The sequence below is a fragment of the Nyctereutes procyonoides genome, unplaced genomic scaffold (genome assembly GCF_905146905.1).
Source record: "Nyctereutes procyonoides isolate TBG_1078 unplaced genomic scaffold, NYPRO_anot_genome, whole genome shotgun sequence".
Lineage (NCBI taxonomy): Eukaryota > Metazoa > Chordata > Mammalia > Carnivora > Canidae > Nyctereutes > Nyctereutes procyonoides.
Genome location: NW_026575040.1, coordinates 3478567 through 3505805, shown reverse-complemented (window position 1 = coordinate 3505805; position 27239 = coordinate 3478567). Strand labels below are relative to the sequence as shown.

Below are 27239 nucleotides of genomic sequence, written 5' to 3'. Positions count from 1 at the left end.
CCTCTTCTTGGGCCTTTTGGTACCATATGTATATCCTTGGATCACCTATTGTTTTAAATTTATTCATGAAAAATTATATCTACTAATTTCTTATTACTCTCACAATCACTTTTTTTTTAAGAGAGAGAGGAGAGAGGGAGGGAGAGAGGGAGAGGGAGAGAGGGAGCTAGAGCCAACGGGGGACAGAGGGAGAGGGAGAGAGAGAATCCTAAGCAGGCTCCATGCTCAGTGTGGAGCCTGGCACAGGTCTTGGTCTTACGACCCAAAATCATGACCTGAGAAGAAACCAAGAGTCCTATGCTTAATGGACTGAGCCAGCTGGGCACCTTTATAGGCTTTCTTTATAAACATCCAGAACAAAGTTTTCTCATCCATCTTTTCAAGATGTCCCATGGGGGATTGGACATGGAGCTGCATGGAGCAGAGTTAGGACCAGGGCTGCACCTGGTAGAGAGACTCTGGGGCTTAGTCAGGCCAGGCCAATCCAATGGTTTCAGAGGCTCCATAGAGTACAGCAGGAGGGGGCCTTGGCATCCCCAGTATGAGTCCTTATCTTTATTGTGACTGACTCAAAAGCTGACCAGATGGGGGTCAGGTGGGGAAGAAGGGCTCAGCCCCACCAGATGATGCTGGGCTGAAGGGGCCACCCCCTGGGAGGGGGTACCTTCGGGAATTGAGGCAACCTTTGTCCTGGTGGTCAGTCTATGGGATACTGGAAGATAGTGGTTCTCATGGATTCAGCCCTGCAGCTTGGCGCCTTGGCTCTCTTTTCCAACCAGTCTTCCAGATGGCCCTTAGGGAGCTCTGTGACATCTAGTGGCCACTCCCTGGCCCGCCTCTCCTCCTCCACCTGGATACTCAGCTCCTGCAGGTCTGTCGCTGATATGTGGGAAAGTTTGCAGTTGGAGGCAGAGTCACACTGGCCTGTCAGTAGAAATTACCTGTAGGGCCACTCATTCTGTTCATTAGCAAGATGGCAGCTGCATCTTGGAACATGTCATACCAGACCTTCTTGGCCTTGAGGTGCTGCAGGAGCTTTCTGTGGTTGCGGAGGTTGTCCTGGAAAGAGCTGTAGCAGTAGTCAAAGAACTAATGCTACCCGGGGGTCACCTAGCTCTGCAGGGCACAAGAGCTCTGAGCTCCTCCTCCTTCTGTGCCCTCCAACCTTCTTTATCTTTCATTTTAACACTTTTTCTTATTCTTCTTTGTGGCTTTTCTATTAAAACATTTTTATTGTAAAATATACATAATGTAAAATTTGCCATTTTAACCATTTTTAAGTTTGCAATTCAGTGGCATTTAGGAACATTCACAATGTTGTGCAACCATCACCACCCTCTATTTCTGGAATTTTTCATCATCCTGAACATAAACTGTGTACTGTTAACCTTAAAAATAAAACTGACAGCCCGTTTTACCAGTAAAAAATGTTGGTGTTTTTTTTTTTTCAGGAATAGCAAAGAATTGCAATCTGGCACAAGAAAGCTACAGCAAAAATCATAGGCAAGCCCAGAGAACAGAGGAGAGGAACACTCTTTTATAGAAGAAAGCAGAAAGTTGGGAAAGGTGTCATAAACAAAGAGTCCACTGAAGTAAACAAGGATTTGGAACCATAGTGGCTTCTCATTGGCTGGGCTGTTGCTGAGGGGAAGACCCTTTTCTCCTCCTGCCAGGATAGTAAAGTAGTGTGGAGACGCAAGGTGCATCTCTTCCTCTTAGATTTACAATTGATGATGAATGCTTGAGTGTGAGCCAGCCTCCCAATTCCCTTTTAGTGAAGTTTCCTGTCATTAATTTTCACAGTGCCCATTAAACAATATCTTTTCATTCTTTCCCCCAAGCCCCCCGTAACCTCTAAACTACTTCCTGCCTCTATGAATTTGCCTATTCTGGGTACCACATATAAATGGGAGCATACAATATTTGTCCTTGTCTGGCTTATTTCTTTGAGCATAATGTTTTCAAGGTTCATACATGTTGTATCAGAATTTCATTCTTTTTAAAGGCTGAATAATATTCCATTGTATGTATACACCACATTTTGTTTATCCGTTCCTCTGTTGATGGGCATTTAGGTTATTTCTATCTTTTGGCTTTTGTCAATAATGCTACATGAAGATTAGTGTACAAGTATCTATTTCAGTCCTTGCTTTCAATTCTTTTGGGTGTGTACCTAGAAGTAGAATTCCTGAACCTTATGGTATCTTATGTTTAACTTTTTTGGGCCATTTTCTACAGCAGATGTACCATTTTGCATTTCTATCAGCAATGCACAATGGTTCCAATTTCTTCACACCCTCACCAACATTAGTTATTTTCTGGGTTTCTTTGTTTTTAATTGTAGTCATCCTAATGGGTGTGAAGTAGTCTCATTGTATTTTGATTTGCATTTCTCTAATAGGTAGTGATTTTGAACATCTTTTCCTGTGCTTATGTTTGGCCATTTGTTTATCTTCTTTGCAGAAAGTTCTATTCAAGTCTTTTGCCCAGTTTTAAAGTGGGCTTTTGGTTTTTTGTTCAATTGTAAGAGTTTTTCTATTTTTTACTGGTCTAATTTATTATTCTGTCTCTCCTGAATTCCTAAGAGGCATACAGTGGATCTTCTCTATTTGTGCTATCCCATATGGTAGCTACTAGCCACATGTGACTACTGAAATTTAAACTTTAGCTGCTTAAAATTAAATAAAATAAAAAATATGATTCTTCGAGGCATCTCAGCTTGTCAATAGTCACATGTGGCTAGTGGCTACTGTATGGTACAGCACAGAATGGACACTTTTGTCATCACAAAAAGTTTTATGAGACAACATTGTTCTAGACCTACCTTCCACATCTCTTATATTTTTCTCTAATATTTTGCATCTCCATTTTTTCTGTCTTATATCTGGTCTTCTTCCTGAGAGATGCCCTTGACTTTATCATTCATACCTTGAATTGGTCTTCAGTCATGCCCAATTACATTATTGACCTCCAATATTTAATTTTAAATCTTATTTGGCAATTATAGTTTTACTAATGTCAATAATTTCTTTTGTTTTCTGATGCTCCTTTTCATAGGAGCATATTCTTATAGATGCAGTTTGCTTTTGATTAACTACAAGGACACTAATTCACTTAAATAATTTTTTTTTTTTAATGTTCTCTGTCTCCTGAATTAGCTTTGTTTCCTCCAGGGTCGAATGTCCTAATTATTCATCTTTGTTCCTCTCTTCCATGCAATTGGTTTTCCTAATGTCTAGTGATTCTTAATTGTACATTTATAGTTTCTGACTACAAGACTAGGTTGATATATAGTTCATATTTATTATCTTAACAACTGAAGCTCAATTTCCACAACTGGGATCACTCCTTGATTGCAGCATTGATAGAAGGCTCTAGGTTGGGAACAGTCAGATAAGCTACCACGGTTAAAACAAAGGGAAGACTTTATTCTGGAGGTAAATATGTCATTTCAATCATGGGTGAGCTACATTCTTTTACTCTCTTTTTCTTTTCCTCCATTTATATTGTGAATATACAGAATTATCTTGGGCTTAATTTGATTCTCTGGTCTTAAGAACTGACTAGGAGTTCCCTTCAGGCAGGTTCCTCAATTTGATTAGAAAGTGGTAATCATGGCTCTATCCTGGGGCCAAACACTGCAGCCAGCTGCTCTATATATAGAGAGGGGCTCAATTCCAGGGCAGACCTTTAATTAGCTACTCCACTGTTCACTTGTGCTCCTTGCCCTTGCTGACTCCTTGAAGCTCTTTAAGAAAATTCATCTCTAGGTTATGTTTCAGATTTCTGCTACTTTTGTTTGTTTAGAATATGAGTTTCTCTGCTGTGCTTTCTCTGTCAATTGAATGCCATCAGCCATCTTCATTAATCAACCTTTGTTTTTGTGAACCTCTGGTGTGTTAGACTGAATTAATCCTCAGTTTATAGTAATCAATTAACATTCTTCCATCGTCATCATCATCATTATTACCATTATTATTACTTATTTGGTCATCCTGCACCATTCTCAACTTCTTTACAGGGCAAATGTATTTTTGCATCATGTATGTTTGCGTTTTTAACTGATATAAATAGTACTAAAAGATTTATTTTTTTCAGTCATTGTTATTTTAAATATATATCTATGACATTCTATAAATATCCAACTAATGCTTTAGGATGCAGCTGGTATTCCTTTATAATCCTCCACTACATTTTAAATTTATTCTCTGGTGTTGGATACCTCAGTTACCTCAAACTCAAACTCTCCACTCTCACAAACACTTGGGAGGGATTTCTATTTGCCCATGTGTTTCAACACTTGCTGTTTCACTACTTTCTCATTTTTGCCCATCTGGTGGACATAAAGTAGTATTTCATTGCTGCTTTAATGTGTATTTCTTGAGCATTACTTCCTATTTATATATAACACTTTGGGTTTCTCCTTCTGCAGAGGGCCTATTATATTAGCCAGGATATACTAGATTATGCTGCTCTAACAAACAACCAAAAACTCTTATTGGCTTAAAAGAAGAAATGTTTATTTCTTGTTCTGCTGGTTGTCAGAGAGGTTCTAGGCCTCAGCCACTCAGGGACTCAGGACGATGGAGCAGCCATAAGCTTAGATATTGCCAGTTGTTATCCCAGAGGAAAAGAATGCATGGTGAATCGTGTATTGGCTCCGAGCTTCCATCCAGAAATGACACACGTTATATCCACGCACATTTCATTGCCATAGCTGGTTACATGGCCACAGTTAACTTTAAGGATATGTAAAGTACAATCCTACTATGTGTCCAGAAGGAAGAGAATGGAAAATATTCAGTGAACATCACTAATGACAACCATTGTCTGTCCTTCTGTTCAAAAACTATTCTATTTGGGTTTTTTCCACTTATAAAAACCCACTATTCTATTTGGGTTTTTTCCACACTCTCTCCCTACATAAGATAATTGTCTAAGCATTTGGAGGGAAGGAAATTTTTTTTCTTTCTACCCTTTGAGGGGCCCCTGTAACAAAAGACTGATTAATAAGAGAAAAATAAACAAAAGGCAATTAACGTATATTTCATATATACACCAGAGAAACTCAGGAAAGAGGAATGTAAAGAGATGGCTTGAATGCAGGTTTATACAGCATCTTCAACAAAGAACAATACATTTGTAGAGAAATGACAGGGCAAACAAAAACAAAAACAAAACACCCCACACTCATTTTTAGCCTTCCAAGGTGGCGAATATGGGAAACTAATGGTAGAGAGAGGCTAGTTAGTAAAGTTAGTAAAGTTTGTAGATTCCTCTGGTAACTCCAGGATGGGAAGGTCTAAAGTTATCTCTAGTGATTAGGTTTCGTTTTCCCTGGTAGAGAAGGAAGTAGGGATACCTTTGAGAATTTATGTTCTGCTTTTAGGCAAATGGGAGAAGGACAGGGAGATTTTCTTGTATTTGCTTTTTCTCAATTGCCCTTAGCTCAAAATAATCCTTATACCAAAGTGGCATATTTTAGGATGGCATATTCTGGTTTCCTTTTACATTCCACTCTGTCATCTACACTCTCCATCCCAGGAATGTATATGGTTCCTTGCTTTGGCCCTGATTTCCTCTTCTAGGAGTAGCTACCTTGCCCTTTGCTCTCCATAAGCCTTGGCTGTACCTTCTGGAAGGTTCATTCCTTTCCATCATCCTCACTGGCCTTATCTAACACAGACATCAGCACATTTCCTGCCCATTGATGGTTGGGGACCCTAGAGTCATTTTAAGGTTCACAGGGTCATAAAGTTTATGCTCATAATTTCTTTGGTCATGCAATACTTTCTAAAACCTTGGGAGCCTCCCTATTTGTTTCATTCTAATCAGTTCCCTGTGACAGAGCTCATCCACAGCCATTTTCCAGATGTATTTCTTGGATTTGTTAGATTTCTTGCTCACCCTAATCCCCAACCTTTCTTTTTTACATTATTGCAGGTAAGGTATTAAGTTTATCAGGCTGTTGTGGGAGAACTGCACATTTAGTATCTTAATGCCATTTTGTCAGATTAAAAGAAGCTGCTGATGCCTCACCTTTAGTCGAACCTTCATTTTGAGACACCTTTATCCATTCAACGGTTTTGATCAATGGATGAAATAGCCAACAACTTGACATGATCCTTGTCAAAAGGCTGAGATTTTAATCAATGTTGTCCTTCCAAGCTCTCCTCATTTTTCCTTTTACTTGTGAGGGTTGAGAAGCAGTTATCACTTCCAACTGTGCAAGACCCCATTTTCTGGTGCCTCTCAATCTCTTCCCATTCCTGCTTGGAAATGTGCCAACTGCTTTCTGCTTATTTCAAATGCAGTCAACAGAAACTAATGCTCACTATCATCTTCCTTTCCCCCAGGTTTAAGACCTACCTTGCAAGTTATTGCAGATGACAGTTTTATCCAATATTTTGCACTACATGACATAAAATGCTATCCCTCCAACACCTGCTTACAGTTTCCTTGCTGCCTGGTGATCAGCTCCTAAGCCATTGCCACATATTCTAGATTATATTGTTATGTTGGAATCCCCTTCCTACATCATTAGGATAGATTAAATTAGGCTAGGTGACAGACAACCATAAAATCTTAAGGGCCTGAAACCACAAATGAGTATTTCTAGGTCACTGCAAGTCAGCAGGGTCTCCATTTATCACAGCCGTTCAGAGACCCAGGCTAATGGAGTGGCTACCATCTCTAACATTGCTTGTCACCATGCCAAAAGGAAAGAAAATGTGCTAAACAGCACAATGATTCTTAAGCTTCTGTTTAGAAGTGCCAATTGTCATTATTACTGAAATTTCATTGATTGATCAAGCTGTACAGCCACCCCTAACTCCAATGAGGCAGGAAAGTGTAATCCCATCATGTGTCCAGGAGGAAACCAGAAATATTTATGAAACCTATGACTATCTCACATAGTTTGTCCATTTTCATTGTAGTTCCTGTCATTTTCTTGTTGATTATTAGAGCACTGGTAGGGTCTAGAAGATAGTGCTGCCTCATCAATTTTAAACACCGAAAAGATCTTCTCCCTACCATTTGTCTGTTAACTGTGGTCTCCTTCACCAAGTAGACATACTTTATGTTGATGTAGATCAATTCATTGATTTTTTTTCCAGATTGAACTTTGTGCATTGGGGATCTTGCTCAAGAAATCCTTCCCTGGGGCGACTGGGTGGCTCAGTGGTTAAGTGTCCAACTCTTGATTTTGGCGCAGGTCATGACCTCAGAGTTGTGAGATAGAGCCCTACCTTGTGCTGTGTGCTGGACATGGATCCTGCTTAAGATTCTCTCTCTCCTTCTTCCTCTGCCCCTCCCTCTACCTGCTTGCATGCATGCTCTCTTTCTCTAAATAAAAAGTTTTTTAAAGAATTTTTAAAAAGTTAAGTCCTTTCCTATCCCAAGGTCACAAGATGTGATCATATACTTTCTTCTATCACCTTCATCTTATATTTTCCTCATTTAGATTTTTAATGCATCTAGAATTCATTTTTAAGGGGTTATGCAGAAATTTTTATTTTAATCCTTAAAATAAGCCAGTATTTTCAATATCAACTATGAAGTTCATTATTTCTCTGCTGACTTGTGATTCCATCTTGATCATATTTCAAATTCATTACATCTACTTTTGCTCCATGAACCTGTTTGTCTCTTTTTTTTTAAGATTTTATTTTTAAAATTTTATTTTTACACCTAATGTGGGGCTTGAACTCACAACCCCGATATCAAGAGTTGCATGCTTTACCTACTGAGCCAGCCAAATGCCCCTGTTTCTTTTTTCTTTTTTTTTAAGATTTTATTTATTTACTCATGAGAGACAGAGAGAGGGGGGGGGGGCAGAGACACAGTCAGAGGGAGAAGCAGTCTCCATGCAGGGAGCCCGATGCGGGACTCGATCCTGGGTCTCCAGAATCATGCCCTGGGCTGAAGGCAGCACTAAACTGCTGAGCCATCCAGGCTGCCCCAAATGCCCCTGTTTCAATTCTAGTTCTACATTATTTTTAGCACTACAGCTTTGTAAAGTGTGTTAATATGTATTAGAAAAATTCTTTGCTCTTCTTCAAAGTTGTCTTAATTATCTGTGAACTTCTGGTCTTCCCTACAAATTTCAGAATCAATTTGTTATGTTTCTAATTTATTCTTGATAGAAATTCTACCAAATGTATTAATTAATTAGAAGGAAATTTTACCTCTTACCTCTTTGTGGTGTTAAAATTTTTCATTCTTTACCATACTATATCTCTCCACATATTCTTGTCTTCATTTATGTCTTACTGGAGTTTTTTTTTTTTTTTTTTTTTTTTTTTTTAATTTTTATTTATTTATGATAGTCACAGAGAGAGAGAGAGAGAGAGAGGCGCAGAGACATAGGCAGAGGGAGAAGCAGGCTCCATGCACCGGGAGCCCGACGTGGGATTCGATCCTGGGTCTCCAGGATCGCGCCCCGGGCCAAAGGCAGGCGCCAAACCGCTGCGCCACCCAGGGATCCCTCTTACTGGAGTTTTAATGCTTTTCTTGTGCATTCCTTGATAAGTTCATTTCTATATATTACATAGTTTTTTATTTCTATTGTGAATGGCATCTGTGTTTATATTATAATTTCTGATTAGTAATAGCTGATATAGAAGAAAGCTACTGATTTAAACATTTTTGTTAATATTGTTTGTTAATCTAAAATTTTGTGTGGTAGTTTGTTGCATTTTCTATGCAGAAGATCATATCTATCATTTGGAAATAATTACATCTTGGTCTCTTCTTCTCCAAACCTTAAATCCTCTTTACTTTTTCATCTGCATTATTATAATGCCAAGGTTGAATAGTGGTGGAGATACCATTAATCTTGGCTTGTTTATAATTTTTAATGGCGTGTGCCGTCAGGCATGATGTTTTTTGAGGTAGTCAGTGAAAGCCATAGATCTTCAATGAACTATTTAGCTAGTTTTGGTGGACACAGAACATTTCCTTTACCGTAGAAAGTTCCTTTGTGCTCCTGTACAATCTCTTCTCATTCCAGAAGCAACCACTATTCTTATTTTTTAAAAGATTTATTTATTTATTTGAGAGAGAGAAGGAGAGAGAGAACATGTGTGTGAATTCGTGTGAGTGGGGGGGGCAGAGAGAGAGAGAGAGAGAGAAGCAGACTCTCTTGAATGGGGCTCAATCCCACAAAGCTGAATTCATGACCTGAGCTGAAACCAGGAGTCGGTCATTCAACTCACTGAGCCACCCAGGAGCCCCCACTATTCTTATTTTTATCATTATATATTAATTTTGCCTATTCTTGAATTTCATGTAAATGAAATTATGACAGAATGAATATTCATGTGTCTAGTTTCTTTGAACTGATATAATGTTTTTGAGATTCACCTCATTGTCACTTGTATCAGTTTCTTCCTGTTTACTCCTTGGTAGGCTTTCATTGCTTTACTATACCACAGTTTATTTGTTCTCCTTCTAATGGGCATCTGAGTTGTTTCCAGCTTGGTACTATTATGAGTAAAACTGCTATGAACATTCTTATACAACGCTTTTTGTTTGATTTATTTATTTATTTTTGAGAGAGAGAGAGAGATAGAACACATGTGAGTTGGGAGAGGGGCGGAGGGAGAGAGAATCCTCAAGCAGACTTCCTGCTGAACCCAGAGCCCGAGGTAGGGCTTGATCCCAGGACCAGGAGATCATGACCTGAACCAAAATCAAGAGTTGGATGCTCAACCACCTGAGCCAGCCAAGTGTCCCTATATAAGGTGTTTGTGGACATATGTTTTTATATATCTAGGAGTGGAATTGTTTGGTCATAGAGTATATGTATGTTTAACTTTTTAAGAAACCACCAGTTTCCTTCAGTGGTAGTTTAATTGTATACTCCTACCTGTAATATATGAGAGTTCTAGTTGCTCTACATCCTCTATAACACTTCGTATTGTTGTCAATATTTTTTACTTTAGCCATTATATTGGGGATGTATTGTTCTTCTTATCCTCATATCAGACTGGTGCCTAGTTGTTGTTTTAATTAGCATTTTTCTGATGACTAATGCTTCTGAGTACTTTATCATTCACTTACTAATCATTGGTATACTTTCCTTTGTAAAATGTGTGTTTTTGCCCATTGAAAAAACTGTGTTGTTTGTATTTTTTTAAGATTTTACTTATGTATTTATTTGAAAGAGAGAGAGAGAGAGAGAGAGAGAAAACACAAGCAGGGGGGAGAGGCAGAGGGAGAAGCCAAGCAGAGAGCCCACCATGGGGCTTGATCCCAGGCCCCTGAGGTCATGACTTAAGCTGAAGGCAGACATTTAACCAACTAAGCCACCCAGGCACCACTGTGTTGTTTGTATTTTTATCATTGAGTTGCAAGAGTTCTTTATATGTTGTGGATACAAGCCTTTCATCAGATATACGTGTTGTGAATATTTACTCTCACTCCATCGCTTGCCTATTTATTTTCTTGATGGTGCTTTCCAATGAACAGAAGTTTTAAATCTTGCTGAGGTCCCATTTATCAATCATGTCTTCTATGGTTTATATTTTCTGAAGCCTCTCTAAGAAATCTTTGCTTTCTCAGGGGTCACAATGATATTTCCCTAGTGCTTCTGGTAGTTGTATTTTAGCCCTTATGTTTCAATTTATGATCCGTATCAAATTGGTTTTTGCATTCAGAATAATGTAGGGGTTGAAGTCTTTTTTTCCCATGGATATTCAGTTGTTCCGGTACCATTTTTTTTTAGGACATTTTTCTTTCCCCACTGAATTGCTTTGACATTTTTGTCAAAAATCATTTGACTGTATATCTGTGGGTCTATTTCTGGATGCTGTTTGATTCCATTGATTTGACTATCCTTCTACCAATAGCAAATCATGTTGGCTACATTTTGGGTTTTTTTTTTCTTTTGGTCTGCAAATGTCATTATTGTGTTTTCATATTTTGAAGAATATTTTTGTTGGAGATAGAATGTATGTTTGCAGACTTTTTCTTTTAGCACATCAAAATTGTCATTCCATTTTCCTTTTGGTTCTATAGTTTGGGTGCAAAATCTTCAAATTTTACTATTGCTCCTTTGAAAGTAATGGGTCTTCATTCTCTGGATGCTTTTAAAATTTGCTATTTAGCTTTGGTTTTTAGCTATTTGACTTTTAAGTGCTTAGATGTGCCTTCCTTTGTATTTACTCGCTTGGGTTTCAAATGAGCATCTTGAATCTGTACACTGATATCTCTGATCAGTTTTGGAAAGTTTTTGGTCTTTCTCTTCCAATTTTACTTCTATTTCATTCTCTCTCTCCTCTCCTCTGAGACTCCAGTTGCACATATGTTTAAGCTTTTGATTGTGTCCCACATGTCTCTTGTGCTCTGTCCTTTCCATTCTTTTTTTCTCTGTGGGCTTCAGTTTGGATAATTTATATTGATATTTGAGTTCATCAACCCTGTCTGTTCCCCTTAAATCCATCCAGTGAATTTGTAATTACAGATATTATATTTTGCAGTTCCAGAAAATCTGTTTGATGTTTTTATAGGTTAAAATTCTCTGTTCAAGTTTTCTTTTTAATGATTTGGTCATACCTTGCATTTTTCTCTTTGATATATTTGCAATAGTTATTTAAAATGTCTTGTCTGCAAAATAAAATGTCTTGTCTGCTAACCACAAAATCTGGGGTATCTGTGGGTCTTCTTCTATTATTGTTTTTTCTCCTGAAAATATGTGATCACATTTTCTTGCCTTTTCACATGCCTTAGAATTCTTTATTGTAGGGCAGCCCGGATGGCATAGCGGTTTAGCGCCGCCTGCAACCCAGGGCGTGATCCTGGAGATCTGGGATTGAGTCCCACGTCAGGCTCCCAGCATGGAGCCTGCTTCTCCCTCTGCCTGTGTCTCTGCCTCTCTCTCTCCCGCTCTGTATCTCTCATGAGTAAATAAAATAAAATCTTTAAAAAAAAAGAATTCTTTATTGTACACCAGATATTGTATGTAATGAGCTTAGACTGAAGATGATATTTTCCCCAGATAGGTTTTACCCTTTCTTTATTAGACAGATAAGGAGCCTATCACAACAGTATGATTAGAAAATGAACCAGATTGGGGTGGGGTTGTAGTTTTGTTAGTCCCTACCTCCTTGGCCATAAGACATCATGGAATATTCATTTATGCCTTTCAGAGGTTTGAACTTAGCTCTTTAGCCTCGCAATCAACATGGCAACAAAATTTGGCAAATATCATAAGAGAGAGCTATTTATTTGACAAAACTACTCCTTCTCTAGCAGGATTTTGTCTCCTAAGCATTGTGAGTCTGTGGGAAATTTCACGTTGTTATTCCACACCCTCCACACCCACCCTCAGCTTCCTGTGCCGCTCAAGCACTCAGCAAATGTTCTGTGGGAGAAGACTGAGAGCCACTATCAATTTCCCATCTCTCATCCTTATTGTTCCATTGTCCTTCCCTACAGCCCAAGGAGGAAGTGGCTCCCACCAGGCTCTGAATCCCAACCCTTTCTGCCTTCTTAGAGATCTTTATGTACCACATATCATACCCCTTCTCCCCCATGCAACTTGTCTTCATCTTCCTCTCTTGGTATCTTCCCATAACACATAAATTCAGGTCTCTTTATATCTTAAAAAACAAAAAACACTGAAACCTTTTTTCATGTGTGTGCTCTTCAACTACTTGTCCTTCCATTCACCCATCCACTTGTTCATCAAGCTGCAGCTGAACACCTACAATGTGCCGGGCAATATTCTAGGTGGAATACTGTATGAACAAAAGAAAGTCCTGACTCATGGAAATTATATTCTATGGAGGGATACAGAAAATAAACACATAAGCAAGTAATATAGTCAGAAGGTTAGTAAATTCTAAGGGGGGAAAATCGAGCAGATGAAAGGAGTTGGAGATGACTGGGGATGGGGACTAGGCAAGTATCACTTCATAAAGAGTGGTCAAGGAAGCCTTCCATGGTAAGGTAACATCTGAACAGAGACCTGGAAAAAGTAAGGGAATGAGCTATATGGACACCTGCAAGAAGACTGTCCTAGTCAGGGGGAATAGCACCTGCAGAGGTCTTGAGGCAAATATGCCTAGTGTATTCAAAGAACCACAAGGAAGGGAGCAAGAAGAGGAAGCAAGGAGGAGAGTGGCAGATGAGATCATAGGAATAGCAGGGGGCCAGGTCATGCAGGGCTTTTTAAGCCAATTTAAGGATTCAGTTTTTACCTTGGAGAAATCTGGAGGAATGAAAATTTGCCTATATTTAAAAGGATCACCCTAGGTGTTGTGTAGATAGTAAATTTGAAAAGGAAGCAAAGAGACAGATTAGGATGCTATTGCAACACAGACATGTGACGAAGATGGCTTGGACCAGGGTGGTAGCCATGGAGGTGGAATGAGGTCATCTGGTTATGAATATATTTTGAAAGTTGATTTAGTAGGATTGCCAATGTGGAGCTTGCAAGAAAGAGGAAAATCAAGGATGACTGCAAGGCTTTTGGCTCTCTTGGAAGAATGGAATGAAGTCGTCATTACCTGAGATGGGGAAGACTTGTAGGAGAAAAGGTTTTTTTGGTTTTATTTTATTTCCAAATGAGGAGGAGGTGGAAATTATACTTTTGGTGGGAGACAAGTGGAGATGCTGAATAGGTAGTCAGATATACAGAATTCAAGGACACATTCCAAACCGGAGATTTAAATTTGAGAGTTGTTAGAACATAGATAATATAGAAAGCCATTGGAGGATGAGATGACCAAGGGAATGGGCACAGAGCCAGAAGAAAAAAGTGCTGAGTACTAAGACCCGGTGTTCTCCAACATGAAGAAGTTGGCGGGAAAAGAAAGACCAGCCCAGGGGATTAGAAGGAGCAACCAATGAAGGGAGGAGAAAAGCAAGAGATGGGAATGTTCTAGAAGTAGAAAATGTTTCAAGAAAGAGAGTGAATGAATCAAGGGAGAGAGTGAAAAGACTGATGATGCAAGAGAGAGAGAGAGTGACTGGAGTGATGTCCTCAAGGAGATGAGAGAATGCAAGAAGGGACCAGCCTCAGTAGGAGCACCCCGTCTCACCCATAGCACCAGGGGTAGGCAGAGCAAGTAGGCCCAGTTGCTCTTTCTCCTTTTCTGTCTCTGCTCTTCTAAAGGGTGGTTTTCCCCTTCTGCCTCCCCCCACCTGACCACTTTCCTGGTCTCAGACCCATGAAGCACACCACCAGGGTAATCAGATCAGGGTCTTCCCATGTGCAACGTCTTAGACAAGTGCTAGACCTGGGCAGGACTCTGATGCTATTCACTTATCAAATTCTTTCCATTCCTCAGGGTCATCTAGCAGCCCATCTCCTCTGGGCACCCTTCCCTGACCTCCACAGCTCCAGCCCATACTGCTCCCCATCCCCCCCCCCCCACTTCCTCCTCCAACCCCAAGACTGGCATTGAGGAGCATCATCCTTAGAGACCAAGGTTGGAGTGAGGATGGAGGCCCTAATTTTTAGTTGCATTTTGACACATCACCAGGAGGGGGCTCAGGATAGCAAGTGTGGCTGTCAACCAGAGTAGGGACAACTTGTAAAAGGTTCAGAAAGTTGGAGGCAATCTGTCCCTTCTGGAATTTGCAGACTGCTTGCTCGTGTGCTAGCCTGCTTTATTAGTCCTGCGTGCTTCAGAGCCCAGGGGGAAAATACCTTCAGGTGCTCTCAGTGAGAAACAGTTGGTGACTCAGCAGGCCCTGGAGGAGACTGGGCAGGACTCTTTCAGAGGAAAAGGAGGCAAAGACCCAGAACAGCTGCTAACCCATTAGCCTGGTCACATGTAGCGTCCTTGGCAGAGCTGGGAGGAGAGCCCTGATGTCCTGGTTTCTAGCCTACTATCCCATCTGCACCGCACCCCTCCCAGCCTGGGTTGAGGCATTCACGCCAGAGTTCAAACTTTCTTCCAGCTATAACAATAGGAGGGATGGGGTGGGGGGGCCTGGCTAAGGAGCCTGGAGGAGAATAAGCTGGGGTCCTGCCCTGAGGAATTCTGGAAATTACATGGGACAAGCAAAGAACACTGGGCAGCACATGTGAAAACCAACCAGAGCTGAAGGTGACATGTGTTTCTTGAAGATGACAGGGAAATAAGTGGATTTGTCCAGTTTGAGAGGCCTACCTCTGATAGACTACCGGTCCTTGAGGTGATAGGGAACTGAGTGGTGTGAATATTCACAGAGGTGTGGAGGGTGTGAAGGATGATTCAGGGTGACCACGTTTTGATATAATGCTGACCCTCACAGAGCGGAGCGGGGAATTTCTAGGGTGAGTAGAGACACCCCAGGGGTGGCTGGGACATTCCTCAGAGGTGGCCACGCACTTCTCCAAGTGGATAAAGTCATTGCAGCTGCTCAAGGCCCTGTTTGGAAACCCAAGGCCCATCACGGGGTTTGGCTGTGGAGGTGTCGGGTTTCCTCAGAAAGTCTGGTTGTAGAGATTTCTTTAGAAGTTATATTTGTGATGATCTCATCATCATGGGAAACGAGGAAAGAAGAAGAGATGCCAAATATGTTATTGTGCTGAAAATCCTGTTTTAAGAAAACAATCGCAAAATTGTAATTCATTAGCAACTGCGTGACACAAAAATAGAATAAGTAGTTAAGCCAATAAGAACTAATCTCCCCGCTCTGAGACCGGGAGTGTCTTTGGGGATTGGGGCCTGGGGAGAGAGCCCACTTCTGGTGGCAGAAGCAGGGTGGGACGGAGGGCTGACTGGGGATCCTGCAGCTCGCAGAGCCTGCGTACCGTGGCCTGGGCGGCTTCCCAAGATCAGCCACCTGAGAGGCTACTGAGCCCAGGAGGGGCCACTTCCAGCACACACCGGATGTCCCCAGACCAGAGGGACACCGGGCGGAGGGAAACTGGCAAGAGCAAGGGCTGGGATCGGTGGTCTCCCTCGTGGCTGGGCGCCTGGGTGCTCGGCGGCTTAAGCGGCTGCCTGGGCTCAGGTCATGATCTCCGGGTTCTGGGGTTGAGCCCACTTGGGGCTCCCTGCTCCGTGGGGAGTCTGCATCTCCCTCTGCCCCTCCCCCCATTCTCTCTCTCTCTTTCTCAAATAAATAAATAAAATCTTAAAAACAAAAAAGACTCTCTCCGTTTCCCTTTGCTCCTGTTCCCTCTGCCCTGCCCCACCCCTGCCACCTGCTTGCATACTTTCTCTCTCTGTCAAAAAAAAGAACTGGCTGGTGAATAATGCCCCACTCAACTCAGGAGGATGGAATAAACTGTTCTCATTATTGGGGCAGCGAAGCTTTTCCTTGTGTCCTTGACCAGGGCTGGGACCATGGTCAGATGTGTCCTGAAGACTCCCAGGCACAGCATCTCAAGTCCAGCTAAAATCAAGTGGCCATAAGGAGTCCCCGTAAATGAAAAGAGCAATACAAGCATTTACGATTTAGCACCTGGATTTCTGGATTTCAAGCAGCTTATCCACGGTCTTCCTCAGAAGGTCTCCACTGCTGGCTTCTCATGTGGGGCCCCTTGATCTCCAAGCCCGGGGCTCTTGGTCTTATTCTTCCAGCTGGAACTCTTGTTCTGTTCTGTGCTCTCTTCTCTGACCCTGTCATAGGCCAACAGGACCAGGGCCAGGGGCACACAAATGAGGCCCCTGTGACGCAACACTGAAGGAGGTGCTCACTCTCAGGGTTGTGCAAGTGCTGATCACTGGGTTATTTGCACGTGACTAGAAGTCAGAAAAAAAAAAAAAACGAAAACAACAAAAACAATTCCCAATATGAGGGAAAAACGTCTCCTGGCACCACAGTGCTCTTTGACTTCTGTTGTATTGTTTCTTAACTCCATCCCAGCCCTCCTGTTTGGAAAACCACCCTGCCCCTCCAGCAGCAGGACAGACTCCAAGACAGATTCCTGGTATCAGGAACGCTGGAAGCCTGGGATGGAGGTGGAAGAGGAAAGCAGGAGGAGGGTTGACAGCTTCCACCAGGGATAGGGGAGAAGGCCAGATACTGGAGAGGTTGGGGGGGTGGGGAAAAGAAGAGCGGACAGTGGGTCAGATAAGGGCAGCTAGTTATACAAGCCTGGTTAGGAGACGTTTTGGGATTTTTGCAGTGTATGTGTCGCATGCAGAGGGGTAAGTCATTCTTGAAGGATCCCGTGTGGGGATTGTGGCCACTTCCACGCTTTTTCAGGCTGCTCCTGTTATGTTGCCAGCCAGCTGCTTCCAGCTGGAAGTATTTGGATCTAGACACCTGAAGTCTACTCCAACACTAGAGTGCCAGGAATAAAAAGCAGAAAGCGTGAACGTGCAGTGGTCGCTATGCTCTATATTCAAACCTACACTGGATCCGGTCATTTAGGGAAAATTTGGTGGCCTTAGACAGTCTGGGTGGGCGGGCGAGCTGGCTCCAGATGGCAGCCCTGTGTGCCCTTAAATGAATGGGTGGGCCTGGGTGGGATTGTAGCCTTTGCCAAAACATCAGGGACTTGAGACCCAAAAATGCAAACAAGTCGGCAGGTAATGTGCAGCCTGAATAGGGGAAGGTCAAGGCCACGATATTGCGAAGTGTCCTGGGGAACTTGGAAAAAATGCCCAAAAGGGCCCCAGCGTGCGTGGCCAAGACTTGATGTCTTTCTTACGGAAATGTAGAGTTCTGCGTATTGTTCCTCGGTGAGGAATGCGGGTGTCTCTGAGCTGCTTTCTGAAAGATGGGCTGCTTAGCTGCTCTAAGGAGCCAACCCCTCTACACACCTTAAGGCTGGGTTAGGGAATCCAGCCTGCTTGACTTAAGGGTATTCCGATAGAGGAGGAAAATGCTTGTCCTTCTGTATGTTAAAGGAAGCACAAGGAAGCTGTCTCTGAATTTTATCAGCAGCTCAGAACTTCTGTTCTGGGGAAAGGAATAAGAGGGTCAGAACCCCCCCCCCGCCCCCGCCCTTGCCAGAGTGATGCTCTGAAGTTCCTTCCAGAGGCCCCGGGGAGGAAGAGGGTCACTATTCATCCCTCATCAGTCCTGAATGAGCAACGGCAGCTCTGGGCCTGGCCAAAGGCTGGCGGCAATCCAGGGTATAGGTGGCAGTTCCCCAATGCCTTCAGGAGCCAGACACTTCTGACTTTCTCCTCGGCCACCCTAGGCTTTTGTCCCCATGGTTGCGGGATGGTTGCTTTACAACCGGTTGTGTGTCTGCACTTTGGGCACAGAGAAAAGGAAGAGCAAAGGCAAAGGGCAAAGGCACATGCCAGCTACGCCTGCTCCTTATTATTGCTTTTTTAAAAAATTTATCTTTTTTAAAAAAAAATATTTCATTTATTTATTCATGATAGACATGGGGGGGGGGGCAGAGACACAGGCAGAGGGAGAAAGAAGCAGGCTCCATGCTGGGAGCCCGACGGGGGACTCGATCCCAGGACTCCAGGATCACGCCCTGGACCAAAGGCAGGCGCTAAACCACTGAGCCACCCAGGGATCCCCTCCTTATTATTACTCTCAAAAATGTTTCATTGTAATAAAATATACACAGGATAACACGTACCCATCTCTACCATGCCTGAGTGCACGGTTCCGTAGCATCACGTACATTCACTGTTGTGATGCAACCCATCCAGAACCCTTCCCATCTCGCAAAACAAACCCTATATCCACTTGGCAGCAACCCCCCCATCCCCTCCTCCTCCAGACCCTGGCAACCACGCCTCTCCTCTTTGTCTCTAGGAATTTGACTACTTCAGGGACCTTATGTAAGTGGAATCATACACTCCTTGTCTTTTTGTGACTGACTTAGTACACTTAGCACAGTGCCCTCAGGGTTCATCCACGTAGTAGCATGTGTCAGAATTTCCTTTCTTTTTTTTTCTTAGAATTTCCTTCCTTTTTAAGGCTGAATAAGGTTCCATTGTATGTATCACCACATTTTGTTTAGTCATTCATCTATCAATGGCCAACTGGGTTGTTTCTACTTTTTGGTTATTGTGAATTATGCTGCTATGGGCATGGGTGTACAAATATCTCTTTGAGACCTTGCTTTCAATCTTTCCGGTTTATACTCAGAAGTGGGACTGTTGGATCCCATTGTGATTCTATTTTTACCTTTTTGATGAACCACCATGCTGTCTTCCCTAGTATAAGTCTATTCTTTGAGCAACTTTTTCCTAAAGCCCCACCCAATGAGTTTCACTTCCATCTCATTGGCCACAATGGGTCATGTGGCCACTTCTAGCTGCAAGGAAGCCTGGGAAATGATGTATTTTTGACCAGGTATAGAAAAACACTCTGCACCCTGGAGATTCCTGAATACTGGGATGGTCAGTCTAGCTGTTTGTGTCAAGGCCAGGTGTCTGAGTCTCAGCTGAGCCTGTGCTGCAGACACTCTGTCTATTCCCTGCATTGGCTGCTAACCTTTTGGGGGTATCAGCACCCTCCCAAGCTGCTGCTTCCAGTAATGAGAGGCAATACTCACTTCCTTCCCTCCTAACCTGTTCTCTTGAGCAATTACAATAAAGTCTCCTTGCTGCTCCACACCAATACAAGCTGCCCTGTGCTATTCCTTCACTGTCCATCATGGCGGAGTCATACTTCTGCTGCCAGACATAAGTCCTCTGGGACAGGGCCTGTGTCACCATTGCAGGGCACAAGGCAGAGGATTGACACTTGGTGGAGGGAAGGAGAATGCATTCTTCTAGATTAGCTATATGCCACCTCCAGGTGCTGCAGGGCTGCAGGGCTCCTGGCTCTCTCAGCCTAGGGACGCCTCTTCCTTGGATGTTTCTCCTCAGGTTGTGGGGCCTAGTGGGGGCTACTCATCCTGAGACCTATGAGGTCAGGCCCAGGCTGGACAGGCCTTGATAGGGCAGGGGGAGCAATATGGCGTGGTGGGGAGGGTCATGACCTCAATGGGGAGGCTTATGAACTTGGAGGACTCTGGACTAGATGGCCAAGACTTGAACCCCTCTCTCTGCCCCCATCCCTAGAAGCAGTTACATAGACATAGCCAGTATCAAACTCATATTCAGAAACACATGTGCCCTTAGATTCAAATACAGAACTGTTCACAAACACGCATACCCGTGTACCACTGCCACAGAATTAAATTTAAATTAGAATTAAATTTGCATTCAGCACTTAAATTCAAGGGGGCAAATCCTGTTCCCCTACTTAATAGTTTGATCCTCTAGGACATTATTAAACTGTTTGTGTCTCAATTTTTTTACTTGTAAAAATGAGGATAATAAGAGCATTCCCCTCGCTGATTTGTGATTATAAATGAGATAAAATAGTAAAGAGCTTACAACAGTGCTTACAATGGCTTACAGAGGTGACAGGCATCCATTCCTATTTCCTGAGCCCCCTCCCCTTTCTCTGCTGCCACTTGGTGGTGGGCCTGGCAAAAGCACCAGCTCAGAGTCCTTTCTGCAGCCTCAGGTTTCTCATGTGTAAAATGAGGATATTATCTACGTTGTAAGGATCTAAAGAGGCCCAGCAGGGAGAGCTCCGAGTCTAGACCCTGGCTCACAGAAGCCTTACTGCACTTTAGCTGCTCCTGCCTGTAAGTGATGAGGAACAGGTCAGAGAGCAGGTGCAGGCATGGGATGACCCAAGGCCCGGGCCTGACCCCCATCTCCTCCCAGGCCGGAGCTGGGGCCTCTAAGGACAGAGCCGAGCCGGGGAGGGGAATCAGAGCTGCTCCCCGCTTGGAGCCTGGCCTGGGGCTGGGGGCAGGGCTGGCCCGAGGGTAGGAGGAAAAGAGGAAAACCAGCTCAGTGGAAATTACCCTGCGGTTGGCTCAGGCGCCCACGACACTGTATTTATAGAGAGCTCCTGCGGCTCTTAATTCCTCGCAGCCCGGTTAACCCTTTCCAGGCCGCGGGCCCAGCCCGGGGGCGGAGGGAGAACCCAGAACCGGGGTGGTCGGCGGGCAGTCACCTGTCCCTGTCCCCTCGCGCAGAAAATACACCCCGGACCCTAGGAGTGTGGGAACGGGGCGGGGGATGCGCCCCAGCAGAGCGCCCCCCGCCTAACCCCGGGGGCAGGGGCGGGGTCAGGGGCGGGGGATAGCCCCGAGCAGAGCGCCACCGCCCCGCCGGAGTCCGGGGTCTGCTCCGGGGTCTGCTCCGGGGTCGGGGGGGTGGAATGAGCAGAGCGGGGTGGGGGGATGAGCAGAGCGGGGGTGGGGGGATGAGCAGAGCGGGGGGGGGCCTCCAACCCCGGGGTCTGCTCCGGGGTCAGGGGCGGGGGATGGGCCCGAGCAGAGCGCCCCCCTCCCCCCCACCCTGGGGTCTGCTCCGGGGTCAGTGGGGGATGGGCCCGAGCAGAACGCCCCCTCTCCCCCCCGCCGGAGTCCGGGGTCTACTCCGGGGTCAGGGGTGGGGATGGGCTCGAGCAGAGCGGGGAGGGGGGCCCCCCCAACCCTGGGATCCGCTCCGGGGTCAGGGGTGGGGATGGGCCCGAGCCGAGCGCCCCCTCCCCCCACCCCGGGGTCTGCTCGGGGGTCAGGGGTGGGGATGGGCCCGAGCCGAGCGCCACCCCCCCCCCCCCGCCGGAGTCCGGGGCTGCTCCGCGGTAGCTCCGGGGTTGGGGCGGGGTCCGGGCGGGCTCAGGCCTCCGCCGGGGGCCGCGCCGCGGGGCCGATCCCGCCTCTGGGGCGCAGCCCGGCGGCCTTTCCGGGCCCGCGGCTTCCTCGGCCCGCCCCGCCCCTCGGCCTGGCGGGGCCGCCCCCGACCCCCACTCGGGCCCGGCCTGGCGGCGGCGGCCAGTCGCACCGCCGCGTCCGGGTGTCCCGCGCCCCCGGCGCCCCCGGTGCCCCGGCGCCCCGGTGCCCCCGGTGCCCCCGCGTGCCGAGAGCCGGGCGGTGAGTGCTTGCGTGGCGCGGGGCGGGGGCGGCCTTTGTCTGCGGCGAGCGGTGCGGGCCGGGGAGGCCGGGGAGGCCGGGGACACCGGGACACCGTGGGACCTGCCCCCGCCCCCGGGAGGCCCTGGCGGAGGCTGGGGGTGGTCGTGGACCCCCGGGCCGCGGGCGTGCAAGGGCCCGGGGGCGCTGTGTCCCTGGTTGGGGCCGCAGAGCTCCCCGGGGCAGCGGGTTGGCGGGGAAGCACCCTGAGCCCCACCCCGAGGAGGGTGAGCTGCCGGGAGGGGTGAGGAGCCCCCCCCCCCGCTCGGCCCCGAGGACGGAGTAGAGAACTTCCGCCGGCAGCAGTGGGCGCGGGGGTGGGGGGGGGATGGGGGGGTCCGGGGGTGAATAGGTGTTGGGGTGGGAGGGGGCGATTGGGCTCGGGAAGTCTCCGGGAGACGGTGGGGGAGGTGGGACGCTTCTATGGAGAGGATTTGGGGACTCAGTGGCAGGACGGTGGGGACCCCCTAGAGGGGAGGGTGTTGAATCTGTATCCCAAGGCCTTCAGATGCTGTTTGGGGGGGGGGGCATGGGGGAGTTGGCAGGTCTGGTGGCTGAAGGCAGCGAACTGCCAGAAAAGGGGCTTTATTTCTAAGCCAGACCTGCCCTAATGAGAAATGGGTGACAGATGACTCAGAGGCGGATGGATCTATCACTGAGGGGAAACGTTGGGCAAATAGTAAAGCAGAAAAGGACTGGGGGCAGGGGGGAAGAGTCTGTTTGACTTAATTGAGAAAAACAATTTACCTTCAAATTGGATGTGGATAATTATAAATGAGTCAATTTCATCATTAAATTAAGGCCCCAGGTCCTTTTCTTACACGCCTGTCTTTGGCAGTTAGCTTCTGTATTAGAAAGTAATGAAGCCCTCCTGTCTTTAAGAGAGTTCTTAAAAAAAAAAAAAAAAAGGAGTTCTTTATTTAGTCCAGGCTCTTCTCACTCTCTCTGGCCTCCTAGAAGTCCCTAGGAAATCTGATGCTGTGCAGCCTTCCTCCTAGTCTGGGGGCCTGCACGTGGGTGGGACACTTTTGGAGGCCCAGGGAAATTGAGGCCTAAACTTGAAAGGGAAGCTGAAACTTGTCTGATGGGTGGGGCGGATCTGAGAGGTGGGAGGGGTGCAGGGCTCTGGGGCTGTAGGGTGTGAGTGATGGCTCATATTTCCAGCTCATTTCGGAATGGGAATATTTTGGGTGAGTACGTCCCCATATCTAGAATCCCTGAGCTTCAGCACTAACACTTAGGCTTAACTATAGAGCGAGGAAACCTTCCTCTCCCATAGTAGTACATGCATCAGAGTCTGACATCAGGACGCTCCTGGAGCCAGAGAAATTTTTCTTCACAACTTCAGGTCAGTGCTGTGAATGTCAGATTTTGCACTAAGGGACTTTTGAGGGAGTGAGCTTGGCACTCAGTGGCTTCGGCCATGCTTTTATCGATCCCATGACTGCTGTTTGGAGTTCTTCCCTTTCTTCAATGACTTCACTGGTGGTTCCTCCCAATTGCCTTCAGTGAGCTTTCCAATTTACTCCAGACTTCTGTGCTGCAAGAAACTGGACCATTCAGTTGGGCCGAGGTGAGAAGAAGCCCGTGTTAATGCAAGCCGGAGGGTGGGAAGGGCTGCTGGGATTGGAGGACCTGTTTTTCCTTCATGTCCCTGGTCCTCTGCTGCTCTGACCTGGCACCCAATGGAAGTAGATGGGCTGAATGTCCGAGATGCTCAGATGCCTGACAGCTGGGTTGGGTGCTTGAACATTTGTGGAAAGGACATTTGTAGAAGCGTTGTCCCCTTCTGAAGAGGCTGTGTCCCTCCTCTGGTGAGGTTGACTTCTGAGTCTTCCTAGGGGAATTCCTTCATCCTTGAACCTGTGGTCCTTTCTGGAGCCATAGATAAATCTTCATTCTTTGGAGCAACACTTAGCCTTGACCGTGAGCTGAGCAATACTGCTTGGGGTCAGATTGGCAGGATGATCGCGGGGGTTTTAGTTGGGATTCCACAGCAACCAAGGACTCTAGTAGAAAGTGTTGTAGAGCAAGTCCCTGGCCTGCTGCTGGCTGGTTCATAGTTGGACATGTGAGGTTTGAGTGTGAAGAAAAATGATCCAAATCCAGCCTCCAAGATGATGACCACATGGGGCTTGATTCATGGGGTCAGGGGAGGAGGAGGAAGGGCAGGCAGGATGATGTCACTGCCCATGAGCTTATTCTCTGAGTGGGTGGCCACTTCTCACTGTGGTCCTCTTTCCACACCCCACGGCGGGAGTGCCAGGGAGGTCCACCAGCAGAAGGGGGAGGCATGGCCTGGGCCTGGGGCGAGGAGTAAGAGGGTGGGAACTGATTGATGTGATCCATGAGAAATTTCCTTTGGTCTCACATGCATCAAACATCTGGGACAGGGCCCCATGTCCTTTTATGCACCCTTTGGCTGCAGTTTTGCCTCCCTTGCAGTATGAGGTTCCAGCTAGGAACATTGAGTTTCCAGGTTTAGAGGTGGGGTTGTGTCAGATGCTTCATAGACATCATCTCATTTAATCATGTCAGTCCTCTGAAGCAGGGAGTGTCATTGGCTCCATAGTATCAGTGGGGAAGCCAGAGCCCAGAAAGGGGAAGTCACCTGCCCAGAGACACACAGCTGGCAAATGCTGGTGCTGGAATATTATCTGTCTCCAGGACAGGCTCTTTCTGCCCCTCGCAGAGGCAGGTATGGGCTTCCTCTTGTTCTGGAGTCTGGCAAGATGGGCTAACTGTCCCCACGGCGAGGCAGAGAGGACTCACCTGGAGAGCTGGAGGCAGGCCTGATGAAGGCCTCCCAGTCCAAGCCATCGCTGAAAGTACCTGCTTTTCCAGAGGCCTGGTCTTCAGCACACCTATGTCCTCGGAGTCGCCCCCTGCCCTCCAGTTCTGACCGGTGCTCCCACTCTGCCTCTCATTCTCTCTCTCCTTTTTTTTTGTTTAAAAAAAAATTAATTTACCCATTCATGGGAGACACAGAGACATAGGCAGAGGGAGAAGCAGGCTCCCTGAGGGGATGCGGGACCCAATCCCAGGACCCCAGGATCACAACCTGAACCAAAGGCAGATGCTCAACCACTGAGACACCCAGGTGCCCCTCTCTCTCATTCTCTTTGTGGTTCAGGGAATGGATGCCTCCTCCACACCTGGAATTCCTTTGGGCATTTGAATATGTCAGAGGGAAACCCGCTAGGAGTGGGAAATGAGAAGCATTTTTTTTTTCTTTTATTGGGAGCCCTGGAGTAGGAAAAAATAGTGCCTCTGAGAAGCAGAGCTCCCAGGCACCGGGGCTTCCCTGGGAAATACTGGAATGTGTGCTGGGGGTTGGGGGCAGCCCTTTACTGGGGGATGTGGGAGCAGCAGGGCCAGGAGGGGCTGGAGCCCACAATGCTTGGCACTGTGGTCTCACATCTCAAGAAGCAAGGGGGAGGTGACCACTAGGGATGGATGAGCCAGACGCAGAGATGGAACCCAATTATTTGAGTCTGCTGATTTGGAGCTGGGGTGCAGATGGGATTCTTGGTGGAAACGGGGTCACAAAAGGAGTAATGGTCTCAGATACCTGGATGCATAGCCCGACAGAGGAGCTCTTGGCTGGTGAGGGCGGGGACACTCAGTGCAGGGGGCCCAGGAGGCCTTGTCCCCATGACTACAGCAATAATATAATGGCAGGACTAATTGTTACCGCTGTTTGTGGGTGCTAGGTGCTTTCCCAAGTCCCTTCTGTACATGTTCTTATTTTGTTTTTGTTTATTTATTTATTTTATTTATTTATTTTTTATTTTTTACATGTTCTTATTTTGTTCTCCCAGTAGCCCTTGTGGTGTAGGGGTTGTTACTCCTGTTTTAGTGATGGAGGATCAAGTCTCAAAGAGGTCAAGCCGTTTATACTTGGTCCTGTGTCTAGCAAAACTTTTGAATCAGAATTTGAACACAGGGCAGCCTGCTCTTGAGCCCTGGCTGCACCCTGGGGCCCACAAGGCAGCCTGAGGATTCTACTTAACAACACAAAAGGCCCAAATGACCCAGATTTTTGGAAAAGGGAAGGTCAGTGGGAGGGCAGTTTAGGTCCCTGTTTTATCAATGACCAAACTGAGGGTCAGAAGATGTTTTCCCAAAGTCATGACCAGGAAATGGCCAAGTCTAGACTTGAAACTGTATCTCCTACACTAGAGTCATCCCCTAAAACACCACGGCTCACTTTTCCCAGGAAGCCTGTTGTGAGGACACCAGCCCAGCAGGGAATCACGGTTACAGCCCCGGATGGTGGTAGGAACTTTGAGGGTTGAGGTGACCAAGATCCAGAGTGCCAGTGGGTTTGCCCTAGGGAGCTTAGCAAGTGAGGGATGGAGCCTGGTCTAAAATCCAGAAAAATCTTCAAAGTTGCTGTTTTCTTCTTTGTTAATTGCAAAGGAATGACCTGCTCACCGTCAGAGTCACAGAAGTGTATCAACTACGAAGGAGGAATAGATGCCCTCCCTCCCCTGCCCTGGGGTTGGGTTCACTGTCACCCTTTCCCATATACAAACATCCACCTGTCTCTCTTTCTAAGCACACAGACCTCCTCATTCATTCGACAGTGCATCAAGCACTCGTCAGGTGCCGGGCCTTTGCTGGAATTAGGATGCAATCGTCCATAGAACAGATGCTGTTCCTTCTCAGGGAGGTTCCCATATGACGTGAGGAAAAGAAAACCATAATGAGTAGGGAGCCTGGGTGGCTCTGTGGGTTGGCGTCTGCCTTCAGCTCAGGGTCCTGGGGTCCAGCCCCACATCAGGCTCCCTGCTCAGTGGGGAGTCTGCTTCTCCCTCTCCCTCTGCTGCTCCCCCTGCTTGTGCACACTCTCTCTCTCTCTCTGTCAAATGGATAAAGTCTTTAAAAAAAAAAAAAGAAAGAAAGAAAAAGAAAACTGCAGTGAGTAACAGGGACTTCCCTGGAGTGGTAGATTCATGCCTGGCTCTCCTGCCAAGGTGACTCTCAGGATAAAGAGGTGTTACCCATCTCATCCAGGAGGAAGGAACTGTGTTTGCAAAAATGCATGGATCCCCCATCATAGTTCCTAGAAGAGGCCACTACGGGGAAGGAAATAGGAGGACGGGAGGCTGGGGAGGGGTTCAGGGCCAGACCAGGCAGGGCTCTGTGGGCCACCATCAAATACTGGCAGTGACGGCCTGATGCAGCTTATGTTTTTAGAGCGGTTGGCCTGGTTGCGATGTAGAGTCAGGAGCAATGTAGAGTCAGGAGCGGAGTCTAGAAGTGAGTGGGGAGATGAGAGGGAGGGTAGAGAGAGCCGTCAGGAAGCTCTTGTGGCCCTGCAGACGGGGACCGGGACGGGGACGGGGACTGGGACCGGGACCAGGACGGGGACGACTCAGCAGAACAG

At 46.3% G+C, this 27239-nt stretch overlaps 2 protein-coding genes and 1 pseudogene across 3 annotated transcripts in view; 1 reads left to right on the top strand and 2 right to left on the bottom strand.

The window, feature by feature from the left end:
• Positions 1-610: 610 nt before the first annotated feature.
• Positions 611-2949, bottom strand: LOC129506166 (zinc finger matrin-type protein 5-like; annotated as a pseudogene).
• An 18357-nt stretch (positions 2950-21306) lies between these two features.
• Positions 21307-24667, bottom strand: LOC129506164 (proline-rich protein HaeIII subfamily 1-like). Its single transcript, XM_055319616.1, has 2 exons — positions 24620-24667; positions 21307-22314 (listed from the first exon to the last, which is right to left on the bottom strand). The coding sequence occupies exons 1-2, from the start codon at positions 24665-24667 to the stop codon at positions 21307-21309; spliced, it is 1056 nt and encodes a 351-aa protein (XP_055175591.1).
• The window catches only part of CD276 (CD276 molecule), a 27991-nt gene continuing 22519 nt past the window's right edge, over positions 21768-27239 (top strand). The window contains exon 1 of one of the 2 annotated variants that reach the window (XM_055320113.1): positions 21768-21808. The gene's annotated coding sequence lies outside the window, so the exon portion shown is untranslated. The remainder of the gene's footprint in view (positions 21809-27239) is intronic. The other variant, XM_055320114.1, reaches the window with a different exon arrangement.